This window comes from Orbicella faveolata, unplaced genomic scaffold (genome assembly GCF_042242905.1).
Source record: "Orbicella faveolata isolate gen_17 unplaced genomic scaffold, um_ofav_v1 contig_13, whole genome shotgun sequence".
Taxonomy (NCBI): domain Eukaryota; kingdom Metazoa; phylum Cnidaria; class Anthozoa; order Scleractinia; family Merulinidae; genus Orbicella; species Orbicella faveolata.
The window spans coordinates 23,608,462-23,633,968 of NW_028301540.1; the positions used below are offsets into that span (position 1 = coordinate 23,608,462).

The 25,507-nt window shown below is 38.8% G+C and overlaps 2 protein-coding genes, 1 long non-coding RNA gene and 1 pseudogene across 3 annotated transcripts; 1 reads left to right on the forward strand and 3 right to left on the reverse strand.

Annotated features, from left to right (window-relative positions):
* Nucleotides 1-338: 338 nt before the first annotated feature.
* LOC149115691 (uncharacterized) lies at nt 339-767 on the reverse strand. The gene has a single exon (XM_089285712.1). The coding sequence runs from the start codon at nt 765-767 to the stop codon at nt 339-341; it is 429 nt and encodes a 142-aa protein (XP_089141838.1).
* A 38-nt stretch (nt 768-805) lies between these two features.
* LOC149115692 (uncharacterized) lies at nt 806-1,225 on the reverse strand. The gene has a single exon (XM_089285713.1). It carries the CDS (start codon nt 1,223-1,225, stop codon nt 806-808), a length of 420 nt encoding a protein of 139 aa, XP_089141839.1.
* A 2,408-nt stretch (nt 1,226-3,633) lies between these two features.
* LOC149115693 (uncharacterized) lies at nt 3,634-4,518 on the forward strand (annotated as a pseudogene).
* A 2,317-nt stretch (nt 4,519-6,835) lies between these two features.
* On the reverse strand, nt 6,836-23,753 carry LOC149115694 (uncharacterized). The gene is made up of 3 exons (XR_016206242.1): nt 23,587-23,753; nt 16,912-17,122; nt 6,836-8,557 (listed from the first exon to the last, which is right to left on the reverse strand). It is a non-coding gene; the product is annotated as an uncharacterized LOC149115694 (long non-coding RNA).
* Nucleotides 23,754-25,507: the final 1,754 nt, after the last annotated feature.

The following is a 25,507-nucleotide window of genomic DNA, read 5'->3' on the forward strand; positions in this document are numbered from 1 at the left end:
GTTACTCTACATGTATATGTTCATGTATATGAACATGATGTGGAGCTACTAATTTTAAGTTGAATTTGTATTTCTGTATTCCACTGTAAATCATTTCTGAGTTTTGACACATGTAGTGAGTTCAGGTGGATTTCACTTGTTGACATTCTTGACGTTAAGAAACCTACATGAAGTTCAAAAGTGTTACCGACTCTGTAATTATACGTGCAGTTTTAAATATATGCTTGTAACCGATGTCTTTCGCAAAGAATGAGTTTCAAAAGCTCAAGTGGCAGCTGACACAAGTGTTGAAAGTATCTTATTCCCTTTGTAAGCAGGAGTATTCAATACGTATAGCATCAGTTCCTCCTCACCTCCTCATCCTCATCTGGCTGATGAGGACTCTTTAGGCCGGCCAGAAGATCACGCCACCCATCCCGGTTTAAGGCCGATGCAGCAGCAGCTCCCCATGTATGCCATCCGACCTTGTTCCGTTCCCTCTCCACGGTCCTTCTCCACGTCTCTCTCGGTCGACCTCTCCTCCTCTTACCTTCAGGTGCCCACGTCAATGCAGTCCTCGAGATGTTGTCAGGACTTTTCCTCAATCCATGCCCTAACCATCGCCATCTTCTCACTCGTATAAGGACTGACACCGGCGTACTCCCTGTGGTTTCGTACAGCCCTTTGTTGCTCAAATGGTTGGGCCAGAATCTCCTCAGCACTCTCCTAAGGCATGTGCGGTGAAACACATCCAGTTTGTTGAGATCAGTTGCTGTCACCCTCCACATTTCGGCTCCATACAACAGCACGGACACGACGTTCGAGATCAAGATGCGCAACTTGGTCTTCTGGCTGAATCTCCCTGACCTCCAGATAATCTGAAGTCTGTGAATGCAGTTCTCGCTAGTGCTAGTCGCCACTTGATGTCTGCTTCTGCGCCGCCAAGTTTGTCAAGTACTGAACCTAGGTACACGAAGGATTCCACATCTTCCACCTCCTCTACTTCTATCCTGATGTAGTCCGTGCATCTGTGGTTCATCCTAAGCGTCTTTGTTTTGCGCGGGTTGATCTTAAGCCCAACAATGCCGGCGGTGGCTGCTAGCCTATCGGTCTTCTCCTGGCGATCAGCATATCTGCTTGAGATTAGAGTAACATCATCAGCATAGTCCAGGTCTTCTAGGACTGATGTGAATTTCCTTCTCAAGCCGCGTCTCCTATCATTTGTGCGCCGCGTGCCCCAGTCCATGATCAATACAAAGATGAAGCCAGACAACACACACCCATGCCGCACGCCACTCTTTACTTGATTACGGAAACCGAAAAAATAGCATCAGTTGTGGTGTTGTTAATATTAACATCTGCTTACTGTCACTTGCATATTATGTTGTAGTTGTTACTGCAGTGTTCATCTGTTATTTACATATGCACAATAGTACAACTTCACCTGCAATACGAAATAAAGATAATAGTCACATATTTTAAAAGGGTATAAAATGAATGCAGAAAAAATTATACATGTATGTATTTAATTTGCTGCCCTTTCCCCTCCCTCCCCGCCAACCAGCCCCAACAAAAATAAGCTACAGCTGTACTTACCTGAATTGGTGTCCGAGTGATATTTCTTGCTTTTCTGAAAAGGGTTTAAGAAAGAAAATGCCAGTTATAAATGGCATGCTTTGCTTTAAGAAACATTGGAGCTAAAATAATTTCTTTAACCTGAAAAAATTATCCTTATGTACAACATCTACAAATCTGGCAGAGTTACATGTAATTTTGAATCTCTATGAGGACTAGGAATTTAGGAACATGAAAAGCATAGGAAATTCAAACCATTCATTGTTTCTGCTAATAAATGTTCTGACGACTGTTTTCTACATGTGATTCAAATAGTTGCTTGATACATTTAGATATTTATTTGGTATGTAAAATTTCATATTCAGCTTAATTAATTATAGTGATCTCATATGATACACCTAATGAATTTTTTCTAACAAATATTCCTACATATATGGATTGATCACTGTAGTACGTAGGACTTAAGTGTACCTGCTGATTGTACACATTGTGGTACATGATCTGTCTGTGTAGTCAGTAGTATACTGGTTAATCAACTGGAACCATTGTAAGGTATTTTGTTAGACCTTTTTGTTCTGTATTTACCTGCATTAGATTAATATTGAAATCCCCAAGCAGCGCAGTTGGAATTGTAGGTTCTATATATACTGAGCTGTGAAGATGAGTAAAAGCATCAGTTAACTGTGAAATTGTTACTTTAGTTTTCGAACAATAGATACCAATGTCCAATGACATGAATATTTGGAATTGGTTAGCTTAAAACCATAAGAGTAATTTCCAAATTATTCAAGTTACATCTGAATGGAATTTTAGTACAATTTATTCAAATCATTCGTAATGTACACAGCAGTTCGATAGCAAGTTCTTACCTAAGACTGACTAAAGTCATTTCTGTAAAGAGCAAATTCACGAAGCTGATATGCATCATCTCTATTTGACAAGCAAAGTTTTCATTCAACAAAAATGTTGACATCAGTTTCTTGAATGTTGTAATCACTTCGCACATCATCTATGTGGGGTTGGAGAGATCTAACATTCTGAAACAAGATTGTTTTTGTTTGGGGTGAATTGTCAGTCTGTAACACTGCTAAAGGCACAAGGCTTGCTCTTAGTCAGCTCATTTCACTTTTAACTCACTCACTAACCTTTATTTTGTTTTCATTCAAATTAAGCTGAAGAATACATATGTAGTGCAGAGCTGTTTTTGTTCTTTTGCAGTTGTTCAGCATTTGGTATTTGACATTTGTTACTTGGTAAAGATTATTTGACATTCGTTTGGCATTTGTTTGATAAGTATTTGACAGTTCTCTCTCAATCTAACTTTCCACAATTGTAGCATTTAAGATAAGATAAGATGAGAACTTTGTTAACGTGTCGAAGTCGCTAGCATAAAATGTATACTAATTGGGGACACCTAACTACGATTACTTATCTAATGATTAATAAAATATGAAATACATGTACGTATGTAAGTGTTTTAAAATATATATAAAGCAAACAATGATATATGCAGTAAGATCAAGTGTTAGTTTTTACATAAAGAGCAGTCGCTACAAATACTGTCCAGCAGGCTAGTGAAATCAACCAATTTGATGCGCTTTTTAAAAGTATGCAATGATTCAGAAGATCGAATAGATTTGTCGAGTTTGGACCAAATGACAGAACCTAAACAAGTCAGGCTTTGTTTGCCATGAGCAACTGTCCGAAATCTGGGTATAGTGAAATCAGAATATGGGTATGGTGAAATCAGAAATCAGAAGTCCCAACGAGAGGGGAACTCGACGTAAGCTTCTTCGAAGCTACACGAAACTACACGTCTCCTGGGTTGCGATAATGCTTTTGTCCCCGAATATCACAGATAGCCCAAGCTCCTTTGGGAAGCGTCAACATGACATTGCGTATCTGCGTTATTATTAGAGTCTATGTGGGAATATAACGATCCTACAAAATAGTTCAAAATAAGAGGGGAAAACGTAATAAAATCGACTTACCTGTCCTGTTATTTGTATGACTGTTTTATTATTATTATTATTATTATTATTATTATTATTATTATTATTATTTATTAGTTTTTTTTTAATGGCGTTTGGAGGGGTTTCAGAGCGATTTAAGTGGGTTTCAGCGTCTCTGTATCCCTCTCCCTATAAAGAGAGACAAGGTAGGGCACTCGAGTGACGGAGTCCAGCAGATCGACCAAAGGAATCCAACCATAAATTCGCCCTAAAGGATCCGATCGCCTCGAGATTCCGCCAAGAACAACGCTAGTAGATGCCCTAACCATTGCTTTTCGTCTCCCTGTTTCCCCGATGTTTTACCTTATGTCCAAGAGGTTTCGGAGTCTCTCAGCCGCTGCCTAGAACAACAAGGCATTCGCACCGTCTTTAAGTCGGACCCGACACTTCGGTCACACTTACTGCGACCAATGGACACCGTCAACCCGGCTAAACAGGATGGTGTTGTCTACAGGATTCCCTGTGAGTGCAGCAAAGTCTACATCGGGGAAACAGGGAGGCCCATGCAAGAGAGGATCAAAGAGCACGACAGGGATATATGACTCCCCCGTACCCAGACCTCCGCCGTTTCTGAACACGCCCACGAAACCGGCCACTATCCTATCTGGAATAAGGTCAAGTTTATTGATCGCCCCCCACTGGTACACACGTATGGTCAAGGAAGCTATTCACATAAGACTTCACCCTAATAAAATCAACAGGGATAGTGGAATTGACATTCCTGATGCGTGGATGTCCACGATCAAAATACACAATAGGAGAACGGTACAACAACGGACTGCTGAGGGAACATCTCCTCGCCGGAACAATGGAACAATAGGAGGATCGAAATGCACCAATCACAGTCGACCTTTGTAATATAAATGATACCGTGCAATCAGTCGACCTTATCACCTGAAGACTAGCAGTAAGCAGTCGAAACGTCGCGATCTACATCCCAAGTGACTACATCGTGAGACAAATGATAATACACTTTCTTATATTATGTATAATTTGACAATTGTTGCGATGGAAACCATTCAAGGATAATACCTATAAGTCATATATAAGTTATGATTATTGGAATTGGGTCTGCAAACTTCGTTTGAAGTTTGCAATAACTAAAAATCAGCGTATGTAACATTTTCAGCTTTGCGTTTAACTGTCAGTAGGCATCTTCTTACCAACCAGAAAACTCCAATGATTCAACGGCGGTTAGATTATTGGTTGATATCAAATAATATACAGGAAGAGGTTGATAAGGTCGATATTATCCCTGCTATTAGATCTGACCATTCCGCCATTACGTTGTACATTAATGGTATAGAGAACTCAACCTATGGACCGTCTTTTTGGAAATTCAATGCAAGTTTGTCAGAAGATAAAGAATATGTAGACCTAATTAGAAACAAAATCGGTGAATGGGTAGACGAAAGTAGAGAAATCGAAGACCCGCGGGTTACCTGGGATTATTTAAAATATAAAATACGCTATGAAACGATTGGTTATAGTAAGAAGAAAGCAAAAGAGAGAAGGTCAGAGCTGGTAAATTTGGAAATTAGACTAAAAGAGTGTCAGCGAAAATGTGACGAACACCCAAGTGCTGAAAATCTCTGCGATTTAGAAGTTCTCAAATCAGAATACGAACGCCATTATGATTATATAACACAAGGAGCAATCATAAGATCTCGGGTGAGTTGGTATGAAGAGGGCGAAAAGAATAGCAAGTATTTTTTAAATTTAGAAAGTGCTAAAAAGAAAAAGACATGTATACGGAAATTATCCGTGGATAATGATTCATATATAACAGACCCAAAAGAAATAATGAAAGAGATTCATGATTTCTATGAAAAACTCTATGATAGAGACTCGTATAATTTAGGTGAGAATTCAATTGATCGTTTCCTTAATGAAGTGGATACTAAAAAATTGTCTGATGAAGAGAAAATGACTTTAGATAAACAACTTACTAGATCCGAACTGTACGAAGCATTGAAGACATTTCCGAAAAACAAAACACCTGGAAGTGACGGTTTAACTGTGGAATTTTACTTGGCGTTCTGGCATGTGGTTGCAAAGTATCTCGAAAAGTCTCTAAACTTCTCTCACCAACACGGGCAACTATCAACTTCGCAAAAGCAGGCAATGATTACCCTATTGGAGAAAAAAGATAAAGATAGACGATTTATAAAGAACTGGCGACCTATCTCACTGATCAACGTAGATGTTAAAATTGCATCCAAAGCGTTTGCTAGAAGGCTGGAGCCAATCCTGCCAGAACTTATTCACCATAATCAAAATGGTTTTATCAAAGGAAGGTCTACATTTGATGCAGTTAGAACAATCGATGATTTACTTGAATTGGCAAAACTCACAAATACAACAGGTATTCTAATGGCAATTGACTTTGAAAAGGCATTTGATTCTCTGGACCATACATATCTATTTAAAGTATTGGAAAAATTCAATTTTGGACCGTATTTTTTACAATGGGTAAAAACATTTTATACAAACATATCCAGCTGTATCTTAAATAACGGCTTTACTACAGATCTTTTCTGTATCCATCGTGGTGTACGACAAGGTGACCCTCTATCACCTTTATTATTCATCTTAGCTTTGGAAGTTCTCGCATGTCAAATCAGGCAGGATAAAACCATACAAGGAATAATGGTCAAAAACGTGGAGATCAAACTCACGCTTTTTGCAGATGACATGACTTGTTTTCTAAAAGACATAAATGCATATTCGCGACTTTGTACAACTTTAAAGGTTTTTTCATTGCATTCTGGTCTCCGAATTAACGACGATAAAACAGAAGTTTTTGGTATCGGCCCACATAAACTAGTACAAAATGACTTTACTCACAAAGTGCGAAAATCAATCAAGATATTAGGTACCGTTTTTGACTATCACAAACCATCACGAGACAAAGCAAACTTCGACTCAATATTCAAATCTATTAAAAAAACGCTGAGTATGTGGAAGTGGAGGGGTCTTACCCTGATTGGTAAGATTCAAATAGTTAAGACCTTCATTATTCCAAAATTTTTGAGTAAAGCGACTGCAATCTCAATATCAAACGATCTTGTCAAGGAGATAAACAGACTGATTTTCGGTTTCATTTGGAAAGGTAACGATAAAATTAAACGGACCGCGCTTATCAATGATATTGAAAATGGAGGACTAAAAATGCTTGATATTGAATCCATGATATCGGCTCAAAGAGTGATGATCTTAAAAAAGTATCTAGGAGAGAGCAACAGCACTTGGAAAACTATTTTAGATGATTTCTTTTTTGGAAATATAGGTGGAAAACTCATCCTGTTCTGTGATTTTGAAACTAGTAAACTACCGGTTCATCTTCCAATATTCTACAAAGAGTGTCTAGAGGCATTTCGTAATTTAAAGAAATCCAAGGTAGCCACCTATGAGGATGTTGTAGACCAAATTATTTGGAATAATAGGAATATTGTGATACACGGAAAATCTCTTTTTGAAAAACATTTGTTTACTAAAGGAATTGTTAAAATTGGTGACTTGTTATCCGATACGGGTAAATTTCTTGAAAGCCCTAAAGTGTTGGAAGCGAATCTATCTCCAATCCAGTACTTCAAATTAATAGGAATTGTAGATGCCATACCAAAAGAATGGAGATTAATTATCAAAGAATCACATATTCAACATCAGCAACTATATCCTCAACAGCATTTGGATACAGTGTATATTTATATCGACGAAACCAAATCGGATCTGTTAAAAGCCTCTTCAAAACTTTTGTATAAAGGATTTAAAACAAAGAAACAAACTCCTCCAACCGCCAAAAGGAAGTTGAAGGACAAATATCCAGAGGTTATAGAAGACTGGAAAAAAATTTATTCTTTACCATTCACTGTCACACTTGAAACAAAAATTAGAGAGTTCCAATATAAATTATTAAACGATATAATTTTCACAAATGAGAGGTTATTCCGTTTTAAAATGATTGAATCACCAATGTGCACCTTTTGTTTGAAAGAGGTCGAGTCCCTCGAACATTTGCTCTTTTATTGTGATACAACAAAAGACTTCTGGCGGGCTTTTTCTTCTTGGCTTTCAAACCAGAATGTATCTTTGGACACTTTGACATTTGAAAATATATTGTTTGGAGTGTTCAACAACAACGAAGACTTTATTATCCTGAATCACTTGATACTGCTAGGAAAGTTTTTTATTTATAAATGTAAATTAAATAAAATTAAACCAACATTAACAATATTTTTAGCAAAGACAAAAACCGTTTATTACATTGAAAAAAAAATAGCTACCAAAAATAACCAACTTTATAAACATTACAAAAAGTGGGAAAAACTAATGCCATCTCTTAATAATAGTTGAGCTTAATTTGTAATTTCTCCTTCTCAGCATGTCACTAACTTACTTTCTTTTTTTTTTTTTTTTTTTTTTTTTTTTTTTTTCTGTATTTGGGTAGCTGCACTATTGTAAACAACGCATTGTATATTCTTTAGGTATAATTAGGCTACGATTAGTAATTATAATTTGTTGTATGTAATCTATTGTAGTTATGACGTATTGTAAGTATTGTAACTAGTGTTATGTCTTGTGTTGTATTGTATGTATTATAACCCAAAATGTTGAAAAAAAATAAAAATTACAAAAAAAAAAAAAAAAAAATCTTCTTACCAATTCTGCTTATTTAGACTAACCAAGTGACGACATTTAATCACATTTAATCCTAGTAAAGCTACTCATTTGGCATGGTTATTACACACCAAAATAATCTAGAAAAATCAATGTTGTCAAAGTGTTAGAGTGATAGACTTTGTCCCTCGTTTTGGTACCAAATGGCTCTTTCCAGGGTCCTGCCCCATGGACTACGTATACTTCGCTAAATCTATACATTAGAGTTCCAGCTCTTTGCTCTAAGCTAAGCGTAATATCGCGAGCCATACGTCGTATTTTTGCACTTCACTTCAAAGGGCGGTGTAATTCGGTCTCTACTACTTCCTTTCCTGTAGAGATAGAAACAAGAGAGTTTTATTTTCTATATGCATTCATTTGTAATAACAGAAGCTTTTTCTTTTCTTTTCTTTTTTTTTTTTTTAACAACTATTTGTTGTTATTTTTTCACTTGTTATCTATCTAGCCTGCTCTTATTGGCTGCAATAGATCACGTGGCATATTCTGCTAAGAGTCGCAATAGAGAGCTAAGATTGACGTAAACGGCAGAAGGCAAAACTGCGCACAAAAAAAATTATATATATTTAATTCTATATGCATTCATTTGTAATAACAGAAGCTTTTTATTTATTTTTTTTTTTAACAACTATTTGTTGTTATTTTTTCACTTGTTATCTATCTAGCCTGCTCTTATTGGCTGCAATAGATCACGTGGCATATTCTGCTAAGAGTCGCAATAGAGAGCTAAGATTGACGTAAACGGCAGAAGGCAAAACTGCGCACAAAAAAATTATATACATTTAACCGTTCAATCAATCCAACAGGAAAATATAAAATCTTCCATTTACAGCCGGGGGACGAGTAAGATCAGTCTCGGAACTGGTTTATTCAAAAGCAATGTTCTAAGCCTGCAGGGTGTAATGGACTGAATCCTCCAAAACAAATGCCTGAGGAGAATACTTGCAATCTTTCTACAAAAAAAGATCTCTAGTGCTGAAAGTGCTTATAACCCCAAACATATTTTTAGTGCTATTAAATCTTTGTATTTTAGGGAGAAAAAATATCCTAAAACGTTTTGTTTTGGTTTAAAACTGCGATTGGCTATGAACTTGTTAAGATGGGATTATAAAGCACACAACCCGAGTGAAAAGGAGGCTGGGGTTAGTTTTGAACTGAAAAGCAGAGTACCGAATTTGCGTAGCCTGAAAGTCAATAAAACTAGATAGGCTGCAGTCCGATGGGAGATTTTGTTATTGCTTTGTGCTTCGAGGTGCATATGGTCCTGACGTCTACAGTGTAAATTGGAAATCAAGATCTTTGAGATATGACCTAAGTAACTATTAGTAATCAGAGATTAGCGAGGTGCGTTCGATACCCTCGGAGGGTACTTAAGGAATCAGTTGATGAGGTGTGCTGCCGAGGGATGCAACATGTTTAGGCTACAGCAGCAGATATTCAGTTGACATTTGGCCACCTGACCGCAGGGTGATCTATGTTTTGAACACAAATCTAGCCATTTGCCGTCGACAATCTTCCCAACTCGTTGCGTGTAAGGCATCTTGTTTGAGCAAACCATGGTCGTTTTTCATAGGTGAGCTACATAACCCGGAGCTACAATTGCAGTTTAGAGAGTCTTTTTTTTTATCCACCACGCAAGAGTTGCTTGTCGTCAAACGCGACCGGGTTGACAACACAGGAGTCTTGCACAAGTAAATGTTAGCTTTTGGAGACTTAGGACTCTTGAATAACTTTATGGCTGATTTGAGAAAGGATAAATTTCTTAATTGCCGATGACCTCCACGCCAAACCACTAATTTTTGAGGACGTCATTTGCCCCTGCATGGAAATGGACAAATGGCTTGCGCGAAAAGTGACATAATCCAAGGGCGAAGGACTAACGACGACTAAGAAAAAATATCTTAGGCCGGGTTGTTCGAAAGCCGGTTAACTTTAATGGATTAAACGTTAACTGAAGTGTTATTTTTTCTCGTTTAAAAATGTTCTTCACCTCTAACGGTTGGTGTAGTTTAAGATTACTACGGCTCAAAACTGAAGGGTAAACGTGCAAAGTTGCAAAACTGAAATCAAAATTCTCGCTAATATCGGGCTTTGAACAACCCGGCCCAGAAGACTTTTGCTAGCATGCACAAGACACCCAGGAGATCGCTCGAGACTAGTAAGCGTCATCCTTTGTCGACAGCAATAACTTTTCTTTCCAATTTTAAATGTGCATTTGTTTGTTTCGAATTTGTTAAGCTCGATTATAATGGGTGGGTTTGATTTGATTCACACAAATTCACTTAGTCTAAGCTGTGAGTCCAGAACGCATGGAGGTTTCCTTAACATTTACACAAAGGGAAATTGAAAACAGTGTTCGTAAGTAGAGTTGCCCGTTTACTAAAGTGCCTCTTTGCGGAGAGTTGACTGTAGTTTCCTCACGCTTTATGAAGGTCAGCACACACGAGAGGACTAGTCACTACGACTAGTCCCCCAGTCACTAGTACTAGTCCCTGCAAGCCGCAGGTACAAGTCCTATGGTGCGTGCCGACCTTTATCTCTGAAACGAAGTTTGTGATCCTCCCCCCCCCCCCCCCCCTTTTTTTTTTGTTTTTTGTTTTTGGTACTTCATTTCTGAAACAAGTAATTCATTGCCTGTCCGCAGTAAAGTTTGAACGAATATCGAGTAGAACCTTTTCGCACGAACGTCCTTAAAAGTTAATTGGCGTCAATAAACGAATTTCCAATCTGCGTTATAATGCTAACAAAGATGTGAAAATACCTCGAAACCAAAGAATGAGTTCTTGTCCACCCTCCCTGAAACAAGTCGCGGGGACAAGTCCCATCGTGTGAACTTGCCATTTTTGCTTAGAAATCTAGTCGCAAGGACCAAACTGCGGTCCCTGCAACTAGTCCCACGAATTCAAACCAGTTTGAATTTTTGGGACAAGTCCCTGCGACTTCTTCCTCAAAACGCCTTGTGTGAACTGTTCGTGGGACAAGTCCTTGCGCATGCGACCAGTCCCTTCGTGTAAACTCTTCATGGGGGCTAGTCGCAGGGACTAGTCGAGGGATTAGTCCACTCCTGTGTGCCGATCTTTACCTCTGAAACGAAGTTGGTGACTCCCTTTTTTTTATTTCTGGAACAAGTAATTCATTATCTGTCCGCAGTAGAAGTTTGAAGAAAATCTGTCGAGTAGAACATTTTCGCCCCACCGTCCTTAAGACCAGGGGATGGTAAATATTGAGAATTAGTTGACTTTCAAAACAAAATCACGGATTTCTTCATATTTTGCCAGGAGAAACCCTTTGGTGAAATATTTTCGAAAATAAGATTAAAACTTGCCAGAGACTTTTTGACTTCGAGAAATCCAACAAAAAGTAGAATTGGGGTTTTCGCGCAGCGGCTGCAATAAATTCAGCCGAAAACTAGGACATATTTACATCACTCTCAGAGAAAGACGGCTCGGTCTGTTAAACTGATCTTTTACATGTATGTTATAATCACTGCAGTCACGTACGGTATATCCGTATGGGGAGGCACGAATCGCTCAGATGACTTCGACTCACTCGAAAGACTACACTCCAGAGCAGCAAGGCTTATTTCCAATTTTCCTAGAGACCTACCATCAGTTGAAGCCCTCACCAGGGCCAAATGGGACACTCTAAGAACCTATTATAAGAACTCCATTCTGAAACTAATTTATAAAATGTACCACAATGACTCACCACCCTGTATGACTGCACATATTGCAAAATCACAATCCTCCTATAATCTTAGAGACAGACTTAAGCTGGAAACCCCTCATTTTAAATCAAATATCAAGAAATCCTCCGTATCTTACAGGGGTACAATTCTGTGGAATTTTCTACCGATTGGATGCCGAATGGCGAACAGTGTAAACAGCTTCTCTAAGATGATCAATAATCTTACTTTGGTCAGGGACATTAGCTTTGCGAATATATACTGCAGAAGATGATTCGACTGGCCATTGGTATACGTTTATTAGTCACATAATGTTAATAATTAGGTAATTATTATTAGCTACAAATTTTTATGTAAACTAGATTACATCTTACATTGTAATTTTTTTTTTTTTAATTCTTATTTTGTAATTATTCTTTATTGTTTATTTATACACGACGCCACAAGCTGCAAGCTTAATTACTTATCGTGTTTAAATAAAGGTTACTTACTTACTTACTTACTTACTTACTTACTTACTTACTTACTTACTTACTTACTTACTTACTTACTTACAATTACAACACAAAGGTGTACAAATATTGCCAAGAAGTAAGTTTTACTTAGGTTTAGCAGCACCCGATGATTGCTAGTTTTTGCACTTTGAAAGAAAAAAAAAAAACTAAAAATAGGGCATTTTTTTAGGGCATTTTTTTAGGGCAATTTTCGTACCTTGGCGCACGGAAATTGTAAATGAAAAATACATTTTTGCAAAGCCCTATTTTTGTTTTAAAACATGTAAAAAATTCAGCTTGGGCAATTGAAAGGCTGTATAGTAAAGCATGTGTAAGATAAAGCTTTTTACCCGTAATTTACACAAAAGTTGCGAAGATCACGCAGGTACAAATAATTTTTACCGGTGGATCTAGACGAAATTCAAGGCTCAAAAAAGCACTCTGGTACGTGGCTTCGCCCAACGAGACTACACTCAAAGGAAGATCAATCATTTCAACTACACATCGGGCGAAAAAAATGGAGTAAATAAAACGGCGAATTCTGAGAATATGTTCAAAGCAGGTCACTTGAGTAATATGGGCGACCCTTTGACCTTTCATGTCATTCGGAAATCAACACACGGCAGCTCTTAATTTGACTTTCATTCGTCGGAATACACGTTTCGCTGCTTTTTTTTTCTTTGCTTTGAAAAGATATCTTCAAGTAGAAGAAGTCTGGCTTTTGATTTTAAAGGCATCTACCGGCAAAATAATAAGTACAGCTGGCCTATTTTTGAAACTGGACCCACTTTGCAGTCAGAATTTTACATTAAAATTTGCTTTTAGAAAACGGCAGTATTAACAAGGAAGCAACAGTCACATCATGTACTTAATGCTAATGAATTTTTCCTTACCTTAGAGAGTATTTCCTGACATGAGACCACGGCAATTTTAGGAAAACACAGAGAGAAATCATCGAGCCATGTCGCACGCGACAGTATAACGTAACGTAACGGGGAGGTATTGGAGGTTGAAGGACCGGGGTTGGGAAAGGGCAGGAGTGTACTTATGGTTTCTCGTACTTCAACTGCACGTTTTGATGGGCGAGTGCATTTTTTAGGATGTGTCTTTAACAGGCAGCTCAAAAAGGTTGATATAAGTCAGGATATGTTATTTCCTGGACTGGATCAAAGAAGTAGATTGCCGGTCTCACTACAGCAGAACCTTCATGACAGAAATTTTCACTGCGTTAGTTGAACTCGATGATTTAAGATGGCTCTGATAATACAGCATGAAAAAAAACGATTAACCGGCTCTGAGCAAAGATTTATCGGTTACTTTGATGCAGATGATGATACGGGCGCTTGTGCCCATGACCGCTCCACAAAATGTTGGCGACACAAAGATGAGTGCCTGATTTAGGGTGACACCGTCATTCTGGAGCAACTGGAAGGCCAATAGCAAGTCAAAGGAAATCTGTGAGAAAATTCAGGTTATGGCAGCGACGTTGTAATGCGATGGAAAAGATCAACTTTGCCCCCCTGCGCCCAACCCTCAGGTAAGAACTCCATCTACCACGCGGGGAGGCTCTACTCAAAAAACGTGTCGGAAGTTTCTGAAAAAGGGATACCTTGTGTCGACTTAAGGTATTTTAAAGGGCAACACTTTTTATGGATGGTATATGAAAGAGTTATCTTGTCAGTCAAGAAAACAAATAGTGAATCAAATGGTAAGTTTAGACGTCGGGTGGGAGGCTGGAAACCTCCCCATGTGAAACTTCCCTCGGATTTCTCCTGACCTCTCCTTATCCTGGGCGGGTAAAGATTGACTGGTGGGGCGTTGAAAATGCTAAAAAAGTGACCATGGTTCAGTGAAGCATAAAAGAAGTGGACCAAAATTTTAACCTTGGACAACAAACCGTTAGCTAGAAAAACCCTGAAAGCGTGACCGCGAAAGATATGCGTTTTGCAAAGAACGCAGATAGGTGGAAGCTGTTAGCGAAGCGCGCATTCCCCTCTGCAGAACAGATACAGTCATTCATTTTAGCAATGACATCCAAGATACATTATGAGTGATTTTAACTGTTAAAGTTGGAAAGCAACAGCGAGAATTCTGTGATACCCACCAGGTTGCACTTCACGAAACACAAGTTTAGCACTTCTCGGCTCGGTCATCTTGAACCTATCCAATATGAATAAGGAAGGTACTCCCGTGTAAAAACACTTAGTATACCCATGCTTAAGACTGCAAGTATTTCGTATGGTACGTGAACACAGTTTTTAACCAAGGTGCAAGGTGGAGAACATTTTTGCATAAGGGGACTATCAAAAATTGAAAACCCGGCTATGTTCTGAGTCTACTGCGTGCTAACAGTCCTCATGTCGTAAGTTGCAATTATTGTTAGCAGCCAACAGCTATGTCCTAGCAAAATTCACGTGGTATTCACGTGGAATTTTGCAAATTTCACGTGTCACATATATAAAATTCTAGCCGCCTTTATCAATTTGACAAAAATGACCAGGTATTCAGTTTGGCCAACGCGAGTACAAATTTGTGACGTAGACGTTCTGCTTGTGTACTGATATACCTGCTTGATCCAATCAACGATATACCAAATCTTTACAAGCACAGACAGTTTCAAAGTGCTTGTTAAAAGACACATCGTAAAAATGCACTTGCCCGTCAAAACTTACAACGCCTGTGCATTGCCTTACTCCCGATCCCTCCACTCCCCTCGCCCACTACATGTAAATCCCGGCTAACGCCCGTTACGTTACTGTCACGTGCGACATGGCTCGGTGCTATTCGCCCTTGTGTTGCTAAAACTGCCGTGGTCTCCTGTTGGGAAAAACAACTCAGGGGTTTGGAGGGGGGGGGGGGTGGGTGTTACTTCCAGAAAAGTTGGGTGGGAGTGTGCGGCCCACTTCCCAAAACCTATTTATGACCAAAACCTGCAATTTTTGCTACCCTATTTATGACCTGACCAAAAATTCGACAGTCTATTTATTACCGTTGAGGCTGACCTAATTACCCTAAACGTAAGTTATGAGGGGCTTTTGTTGGCGGTCTTACTGATAGTGATGAAAAAGTAGCTTCTTCAACAAACATACCCAATTCAAGACTAGAGTGCTAAAACCTGAAACGGCTGAAAAACCCTACCCTTTGGGGCCGCTAATACCTACATAGCTCAAATAAGGGAGTAACCCCCTCCCCCCGAGAAAAACAGTCACTAAGGTAAGGAATAATTCCTAAGCATTCAGTACATTATCTGATTGTTGCTTCCTTGTTAATACTGCCGTTTTCTACAGGCCAATTTTAATGTGTAATTCGGCGATCAACTTCAGCTTATCGTAGTAGTCTAACTGCGAAGTGGGTCGACTTTCAAAACTGCGCAAGCTGGTCTTATTATATTGCGTTCAGATGCCTCCAAATTCAAAAGCCTTACTTCTCTTACTTGAGGAGATGTTAACAAATCGGACAAAAACAACGAAACGTGTATTCCGACGAGTGAGAGTCAAATTAAGAGCAGCTGTGTGTTGATTCCCAGATGAAACGAAAGGCCAAAGGTTCAACCTGTTTTAAAAATATTCTTAGTATTCGCCGTTTTATTTACCACATTTTTTTTTTCGCCCGATGTGTAGTTGAAATGATTGATCTTCCCGGGAGTGTAGTCTTGTTGGATGAAGCCAGGTACCAGAGTGCCTTTTTGAGCCTTGAATTTCGTCTAGATCCACTGGTAAAAATTGTGCTTTGCGTGACCCTCGCAATTGTAGTGTAAATTACGCGCAAAAAATCTTTTCTTACACATGTTTTACTATTCAGCTTTTCAGTTGCCCAAGCTCAATTTCTATATGTTGTAAATCAATAACGGGGCTTTTCAAAAATGCATTTTTCATATTTACAATTTCCGCGTACCAAGGTTTTGAAAAGTGCCCTCAAAAACGTCCTATTTTTAGGCCTTTTTGAACATACAAAAACTACCAATTTTGCGGCGCTTCTAACCCGAAATGAAAATGCACTTGGCAATATTTTTACATCTTTGTGCTGTAATTTTGATACCAAACATACATGTAAAAGATCATTTAATAGACCGATCCGTCTTTCTCTGAGAGTGATGTGAATATGTTGTTGAATTTACTGCGGCCGCAGTGCGAAAACCGCAATTCTACTTTCTGTTTGATTTCTCAAAATCAAAATATCTCTGGCAAGTTTTAGTCTTATTTTCGAAAAAACTTCACTAAAGGGTTTCTCCTTGCAAAATATGAAGAAATCCATGATTTCAGTTTTAAAATTCAATTATCGATATTTACAGTCCCCTGGTCTGAAAAAATAACTGGCGTCAATAAACGAATTTCCAATCTACGTTGTAAATGCTCACAAAGATATAAAAATACCTCGAAACCAAAGAATGGTTTCTTTCCTCTTTCCAAGAACTAATACCCCATCAAGATAAAATTTCGGTTGATTGCAGGAATGCAGCTCCCTGAAAATACAAGCACGGCAAACTTACCATAAACCTGTGACTACATTAGTTTTAGAGGGGCCATTTTCTTGTGAGTCCAAAAAATCCAGAACATCCGCAATCACTACGATTTCTTTCCGTGATGAAATCAAACGTATAACGGGCTTGTTCGATGGGGCAATGTTATCGTTGCACTCTTCTGGCATCTTTTTACTTTAGACTCGAGGGCCGTGTAATTCGATCTGCACTTCTTCCTTTCCTGTAGAGATAGACACAAGAGAGTTTTATTTTCTGTATGCGTTCATTTGTAATAACAGAAGCGGTCTTTTTTTTTTTGTTTTTGTTTATTTACAACTATTTGTTGTTGTTTTTTCACTTATCAGCTATCTAGCGTGCTCTTATTGGCTGCAAGACATCACGTGCCATTGCCTGCTAAGGGCCGATTTTCACTAGCGACGGAGTTGTGGTCAGTATCGTAGTCGGTGTCGTAAGAGAGGCTACCGCCTAGTGAAAATCGAAAATGGCAGTCGCAAGCGGAGTCATACGCTCGACGGAATCGGAGTCGGAAGAATCAGAACGTTTCCATTTCTTCCGAATCCGTTTTAGACTCCCTCGCTTATGATCCAGTGGAAACTAGATTGTCGGAGTCAGAAGCAGAAGCGGATGAACCAACCAGTCACAGGGCCCGGAATCGAATATTGTGATTGGTTTATTCTTCCGCTTCTGCTTGCGACTCCGACAATCTAGTTTTCACTGGATCGCAAGCGACGGAATAATAAGCGGAATCGGTATTCTGCTTCTGACTCCGTCAGTTTGATTTTCACTAGATCGTATTGCTCTACGCTTCTGATTATGACTCTGACTACGACTCCGTCGCTAGTGAAAACCAGCCTTGAGAGTCGCAATAGAGAGCTAAGAATGACGTAAACAGCAAAAGGCAAAAATGCGCACAAAAAGTTATTTACATTTAATCGTTAAATCAATCCAACAGGAAAATATAAAATCTTCCATTTACCGCTAGGTAACGAGTAAGATCAGTTTGAGAAGACTCGTTTATTCAAGAGCAATGTTCTAAGCTTGGAGTAACGGACTGAATCCTCCAAAACAATTGCCTACGGAGAATACTTGGAATCCTTCGACAAAATAAAAGTGAAAGTGCTTAAATTGTGATGTCAGTTATAGGAGATTAATAAAGATGACACTTCTCTAATTTTTAAGTCCATGCGTTTTCCCAAACCTCAGATATTCGTCGAAATATTTTGTTCAAATTTACAGAGCCCAGTATTGTTAAAGCAACCTTTGGGGAAATTAGAGTGATGATAAAAATAGTTGACAGGCCAAACACGACTCCTATTGGTCAAGATAGGAAAACGTTTTTCAAAGATCTCCCTTTCCTGTATGCAGGGGAGGGTCTTTATAGATCTCCTTTAGCAGAGGCTGATTTTGTATTAAATACCATTTACTCATAAGAATGTTTTTAAGATTAGGCACAGATAGGCGATATTCTGTAACAAACGACAAAATTCTTTTGCGCGTTTTTTTTTTTTTTTTTTTTTTCTGTATTTTGTATTTTGTAGAGCCGACAAATATAAAGACTATTAAGACCTTCCCCTGCTTTCACCTCAACATAGTAGCAACTGACGAGATTCTCTGAAAGAATCGAAACTGCAGTCTTGCTTGAGAGAAACTATGGAGAAAGAAACAATCCTAAAGGAAGACGGGCTACTTTCTAAAACCGCATTATTACATACAGAAGACTCTGCTACTTATCCTGACGACTCGCTGCTAAACTCATAAGATGAATTTCCTAGCGCCTAAATCCGACGGTCAACGGACAAACCAAAAGAGCGCCAAGACGAACAACCACCCAAACCGCCTAATAAGCGCCGCGGTGACACCCCACGTGGCAGCTACGAGCACCCACCAAAGAAAAGACCCCGCCGATTTCCACAAGAAAATTAAAGGCGGAGAACGGTAAGGAGAAGATCAGAAAGTCCGAAGAGTCCATCTCTAATCTGAAAGCACATTCTGATAAAGGAACTTGCCCAAAAACTTTGCGTTACGACGCAAGGGCGAATATTTCGCCCGATGAAGAATTCAAACAAGACATTGCCTTATTCAGAAAGAACGCTCACCAGAATTATTCAGGCGCTCTCATTAAGTTTCACTACAGGCGAGTAGAGTGGAGTAAAACCAAACTCCACAGGATTAAACAGCTAGAACAGCGTAAAAGCAATGATGAAAAGCTAACTAAGAACAAGGCACATTCAACGGTCCGTGAACCGAGGGTTAATGCAAACAAACACGAAAAGAAAGAATTGAAAACATCCAGAAAAGAATGAACGAACTCAAACAAATGATGTTAAAGATTCAGAAAGAACAGAATAAAGAAAGTGAATCTTATCTCAATGTTTCATTTATGCCTACAGATCATTTAAAAGGGACAGGGCTCCAAAGCGCGTCATTCGTACTAAGAAATGCAACGAACGGAGAAAAATACTTATACGCGATCAACCTCTCTCTTCTTCCCTCGAGAAATTACCCTGGTTGCGGCTGGTCACGAGTCTGCTGGATTTTTACAGATTGCAGAAAAATGATTGAAGGGAGGGGCGGGACAGTTAAAGTTTGTCTCCACTGAGCTCACCTACTGAGCCCGGTAGGGAGTGAAATTGGTAACCCTCTCGTTGTGGATCGGCCAAACTCACAGCGGAGGCATTGACACATTCGATATTGGAGTTGAATGCATTCAATGCTCGGCTCAGAGGTTAACTCTGCATTTGGCTGAATTTTTCCCATCGATAGTTGGAAGATCTTTGGAATTTGTGGCGGTGAAAAAAAATTGGCAAAGAATATGGAAATGACGACCACAACAATAAATGAACCACGCGGTGAATTTAATTTTATCATTCAGCGAAATCACAACGTAGGTATTTACTCCTTCGTTTAGAGTTAAATACGTCGTATGTTCGCCTACAAAGGTAGTTTTGAATTTGACTGAATTACTCCCATCGACAGTTTGACGGTCATTCCATTCTCTTGCGGCAAAACAAAACAAAAAAAAAACCAACAAAAAAAAAAAACGAAGAACATCAACAACGACTGCCTGCTTAATACTAATAAGCTTGATTAAGCAGCTTATATTATTCCATCGGCAAAATCACAACGGAGGCATTGATGCATTCGTTTAGAGTTTGATACGTCCAGTGTTTGGGTAAGAGTCTAGCTTTGAATTTGATTGAATTCATCCAATCGAAAGTTTGATGGTCTTTCGATTCTCTTGCAGTGAAAAATATTATAAAGAACTTGACAAAAACGACATCGGTCGCGCTTTTGCAAAATCCAACGGCTTTCGTCTTAAAACTGTTTAGTGGTAAGTCCAATTTTCGGTCAAGAAACTAGCTTCTAATTTAGCTGAATGCATCCCGTCGATAATTTAACGGTCAAGGAGCTTGAACAAAACACAAATATCAATGTTAAAAAGGCAGATAAAGGACCACAACTGTCATTACGAATAAAGAGGACAAAACACGGGAGGGACAGGTACTACTGGACCACGAGTCCATAGCGCTACTGATGGTAACAGAAATATCTCAAAGAGTCAAGGAACTCATTAAAGCGCTCTACCATGGTAACCATGTTGATGAAATGACAGAGAAATGCCTCTCCCTAACGCCAAATCCGCCACGAATTCCAGTTTCCTTACCCTTACAAAGATTAACAAACCAAACCCGGTCGGAAGGCCAATGATATTGGGCTGCGATAGCACAACAGAACGAATCTCATCATTTGTTGATTACCTCTTTCAGCCTATTGCTAAAGTTTAGGAGTCATACCTTAAAGACACAACAGATTTCTTAAACTTAATAGAGAAAATGAAGGTCGCAAAGGACACAATGCTAGTGTCAATGGACGTTACAAGCCTATATACTAACATCCCACGGGAGGAAGGAATCACCATTGTATGTAAAACATGCGAGACATTCCACCTAAACAAACCTCCCATGCCTACCCTCTACCTCAGAGATATGCTTAGACTTATCTTAAAAGAAAACTCTTTTCATTTTAACGGCAAATTAGCTTCAAACACACGTTACCGCAATGGGTAGAAAAATCGCAGTCTCTTTTGCCAACATTTTCATGGCCGCGGTAGAAACAGAAATCATTAACCGCATGCACTTAAAGCCGCTCACTTGGAAAAGATATATCGATGATGTCTTTTCTCTATGGAACGTAAACAAAGAGGAAATAAACACGTTAATAAAGCTAGCAAACAACTGTCGTCCGACCATAAAATTCACGGCTGAAATTTCAGATACGGAAGTAACTTTCCTGGATACATGCGTACGTAAGGGCGAAAGATTTAAGAAGGAATCCATTCTCGATGTGCGCACGCCCTTCAAACCTGACAGAAACTCTCCAATACACACACTTCACCTCCTGCCACCCTCCAGGCGTCAGGAAAGGCTTTATCAAAGGCGAAGCCTTGAGACTTCTGAGAACCAACTCTTCAAAAGCTTCATTTGAAGAAAACATTACACAATTCAAACGCAGATTACGCGACAGAGGTTATCCAGATAACCCTTTAGAAAACACTCTCTCAGAAATTAAATATAACGAAAGAATGTCGGCTCTACAGAATAAACAAAAAAACGCGCAAAATAATTTTGTCGTTGGTTACAGAATATCGCCCATCTGTGCCTAATCTTAAAAACATTCTTCTGAGTAAATGGCATTTGATACAAAATCAGCCTCTGCTAAAGGAGATCTACAAAGACCCTCCTCTGCTTTCATATAAAACAGGGAGATCTTTGAAAAAGTACTCGTTAGAGCAAAGCTTTGAAGATCAAAGTTTTCCTATCTTGACCAATAGGAGTCGTGTTTGGCCTGTCAACCATTTTTATCATCATATGTCACCCTAGGTATGTACCTTCGCAGAATTTACTTCGTGAAAATTGAATTTCCACTATCAAGCGTAGGGTGCATGATCCAAATAAAACAGCACGTACAGTATAAAAATTATAAAGAGTAAGTTTACAGAATAAAATCAAGGAAAAAGTTCCAAGGTCTCTAATAAAAGTTGTTGTTGAAAATTCTATACGATTAAAGTATTGCAAGAAATAGGTTTGCAAACTCCCAGCTTCGTAGGCGGGATTTCCAGTAAGAACTATCCATCTCGAGAACATGCTCTTGGTACGAACATAATCTCACGAGGTGCCGCTGCTATTGTAAAGAATCTTTTCTTTATTTGGTCGAAGTGCGATCTAGAATAAGGTAATTAAACATCGCTATCAAAATCACTGAAAAGGTCAGTAAAAGAGCAAGGTTTGATTGAAAAATTGGACAGGAGACTAAAAATGAGTGAAGAAGTCTAAAACGACTAATTCCAAAAAAAAGCGCTTCCAAAATCTAGATTTCAATTTTTATTGCATTTTCTCGATCTACACCCGCGAGTAAACAAACGAGTTGCTGAACAACGCAGCTGAACCGAAAACGTGTAGTATAGTAACAGTGCTCGCAGAACATGAATGGACCAAGGTACTTTACGAAGAATCGGTTCACAAATTATTTAAGTAGATACTGCATTCAAAATAGTTAAGTTACACGGCACCATCTCCAGTGCAACAACAGCCAAGTAATTTACATATATATCTGCGGACACAACAACAACGATAAGAGAAGACAACATTTGATCAGCTAATCAAGAGGCACGTCCGTAATGTCACTGTATCCCAAACACCTAAAATATTCCAATATTATATTTCGAATGACCCAACACCTATTTCTTAAAACATTACCATTACCTTTTTACTCATTATTACACACGAATAAATATGGCTGGATATTTATATCTTGCTTGCATTTTTATTGTTTTACAGTATGGAGCCGCCATGTTAGTGTACCTCCGCGATACACCAACATTTCGGCCGGAAAATAGTGTAAATATCTGGAACCTACTTTGGCTATCTAGGCGACTGATTATCTGTATTGAACAAACAAGCATTTACATAAGCACTTTTCCTAATACTTAAACTTCTGAATGGGCTAAAAATCACGAGATAAGTACATGTCTTTCGACAAACGGGTTCGTAGTTCTATGTCACGCACTGCCATAACTCTATAATTCAAAAGGTCTCGCTTGCTTGAGAAAAGCAAAAAAAAACAACAACAACAACAACAGCGACAAAGGCTAAGGAAAATAGACTGAAACGTTTATAGGCTGATATAAAGACCTTGACTCATTTCACTTCCTAAAGACCTGCAAACGGGCAATAAGCTATTAATCGATTCCAAGAAATGCAATCAAAGGCAGAATAGCTTGAGCACATCGATTCGATTGAATTTCGTACGACTTGAAATGCTGAACATTAAGGTCAATTGCAATATAGCTAGTGCTTCTTAGTATAACGACTGCCTGGGTACATGCAGTAAGGCGTCTAGTTATTTACATGTAGCTGCAGTGTAACTAACTTTGATTTTAATTTACCTTAAGTGATACTTCGCTAGTGTTTGTATGGCTTGTTTTCATTTTTTCCTGTTGTCGTCGATACTCCAGAAAATATGTGGTTGCGAGACACAATGCCTTTGTAACACGACGGAATTTGATCGAAAAAGCGGCCGCGAGCAGCTTAGGAGAACGGAGAGTTGTTCATATTTAGGAAATTTAAAGTAGGTTATGTATAAATTTGCAAGGTCTTTAGACAGTACTCTTCCAGATTCGTTTACCTTGTCTAGTTAGTTTTGCCTTCGTCGGGTCAATGACTGGCTAGCTCCTTGGGCAAGCAAGAAGAAAGTTCCAAGTAGCAACAAATAGAAGGTCAATTACTCAATGCAGAATTCGGGTATGTGCAATGACTCTTTTATAGGGATGGGAACCTTGTTTTAACCAATAAGGCAAAGTTCCACTAAAAGAATTTAATTTCAACAGGGTTATTTCCCTAGCTTGTAATCCCCCGTAATCACACTTAGCTATGACGTCCATTTTGAGGATCGTAAGGTAGGAAAAAATACATCTAAGCCCAAAACAAAAAAGGGCTAGCGTCTGCTTAATAGGCTACTGTCTTGAGATAATATAATAGAACAAGAAAACGAAATACGAAAATCGAAGTTCAAATTCCGTTTTTCAATGTGTTAAAGAAAATAGAAGATTAAAAACGGAAATGACAATTGCAATTCTGCTGTACGAAGTCATGGGAAAACGAGAAACGAAAATAGAAGTTCCAATTTCGTTTTCAATGTAGTAGGAAAACGAAAAACAAAAATAAAAGTTCGAATTCCCTTTTCCGCGATGACGTGGGTAAATGAAAAACGAAACTGGAAGTTCGAATTTCGTTTTCCCACATCATAGGAAAACGGTTGGCACTAAGGTACACGCATTCGCGCCATGTCCATGATGATTCATCGATTACTGTATACACCTCGGCTAATTTTAGAACGGTTGTGTTTTTCTGCACTAGACACAATGTAAAAGCGCTAAAAAAGATAGGTAAGTACTTCATAAACGGCAAAATATGATGTCACGCTGTAATAGTGTCAACGAATTAAAAAGAAGACCCTAAGTGAAAATGCTTAACCAAATCGATATGTCGCCGTTACTCGTCAGTCTGCTCAAGCGGGCACCCGAGCCGTTCAAAACAAATATTTGGACCAATCCTCTTCCAACGAACAATGGCGTCGCAAAATCTTCTTGTTTCGTTTGGTGTAAACAAGGTTGTTAAAACTTGTCGTGATGTGACTAAATATTTGAGTGGCGTGAATTGGCCGACTAGAAAAGCGCAGTTCATGAGTAGCCGTGAAAAGCGCTTGTTGCCAAACGGATGATTACGGAAGACTGACTCCCAGATGCAAGGGATCAAGGTAGTCAACTTCGACAACAGATTTTAAAGAAAAGTCAAACAATCCATACATATGATGGGACAATTTTCAACTTACTTTAAGAGCTCGCGGATTCCTTATTTTACGCTAAACGGCTCGCGGATTCTTTATTTCACGCTAAACGGCTCGCTTCGCTCGACGAACATTTTTCCCGCCCTCGCTGGGAGCCTGTTCGCGGGCTATCATGGTAATACTCCCTCAACAAATTGTCGAATAATACCTCGATCGAGTTGGCGCTTGAGTAAAAAAACTGCAAAAAATGCTAAGCGTTTTGAAGAAAACAGGACATGATATCAACATTTGATGCTTGAAAGGAACAGAGGTCAAATATGAATTATTTAAAAAGCGAATTATGCATGTGAGATCTCTTTACATATGCGCAAAGTCACAAATCGCTGATAATTTGCCCCCCTTGACAAAGATTCATTGTGTAAAGTGGTACCACTGACATATTAAGTACACCTGAGATCTGAGAAATATAATGATGAAGTTAACGGTATCAGTAGCGTTAAATGATGTTCGTTATGCAGAAAGAGAAAGTTAAGTTCAAGACGCCTCACGTTACACTCAAACATGTCGGGATAAGCCCCTACTTCAACAGGGCACAAACGAAAGCCGCACGGAAAACTAAGAATGCAAGTTTAGCTTACAAGCAGCCAAATTAAAACACGCAGGATGGCAAGCAAAACGGGAAAAAGAACGAATAGCAAATCAGTTAAATAATTTGAGTTTAAAAGTGCTGTTGTTAATGAAGTGCATATTTCTATGTTTT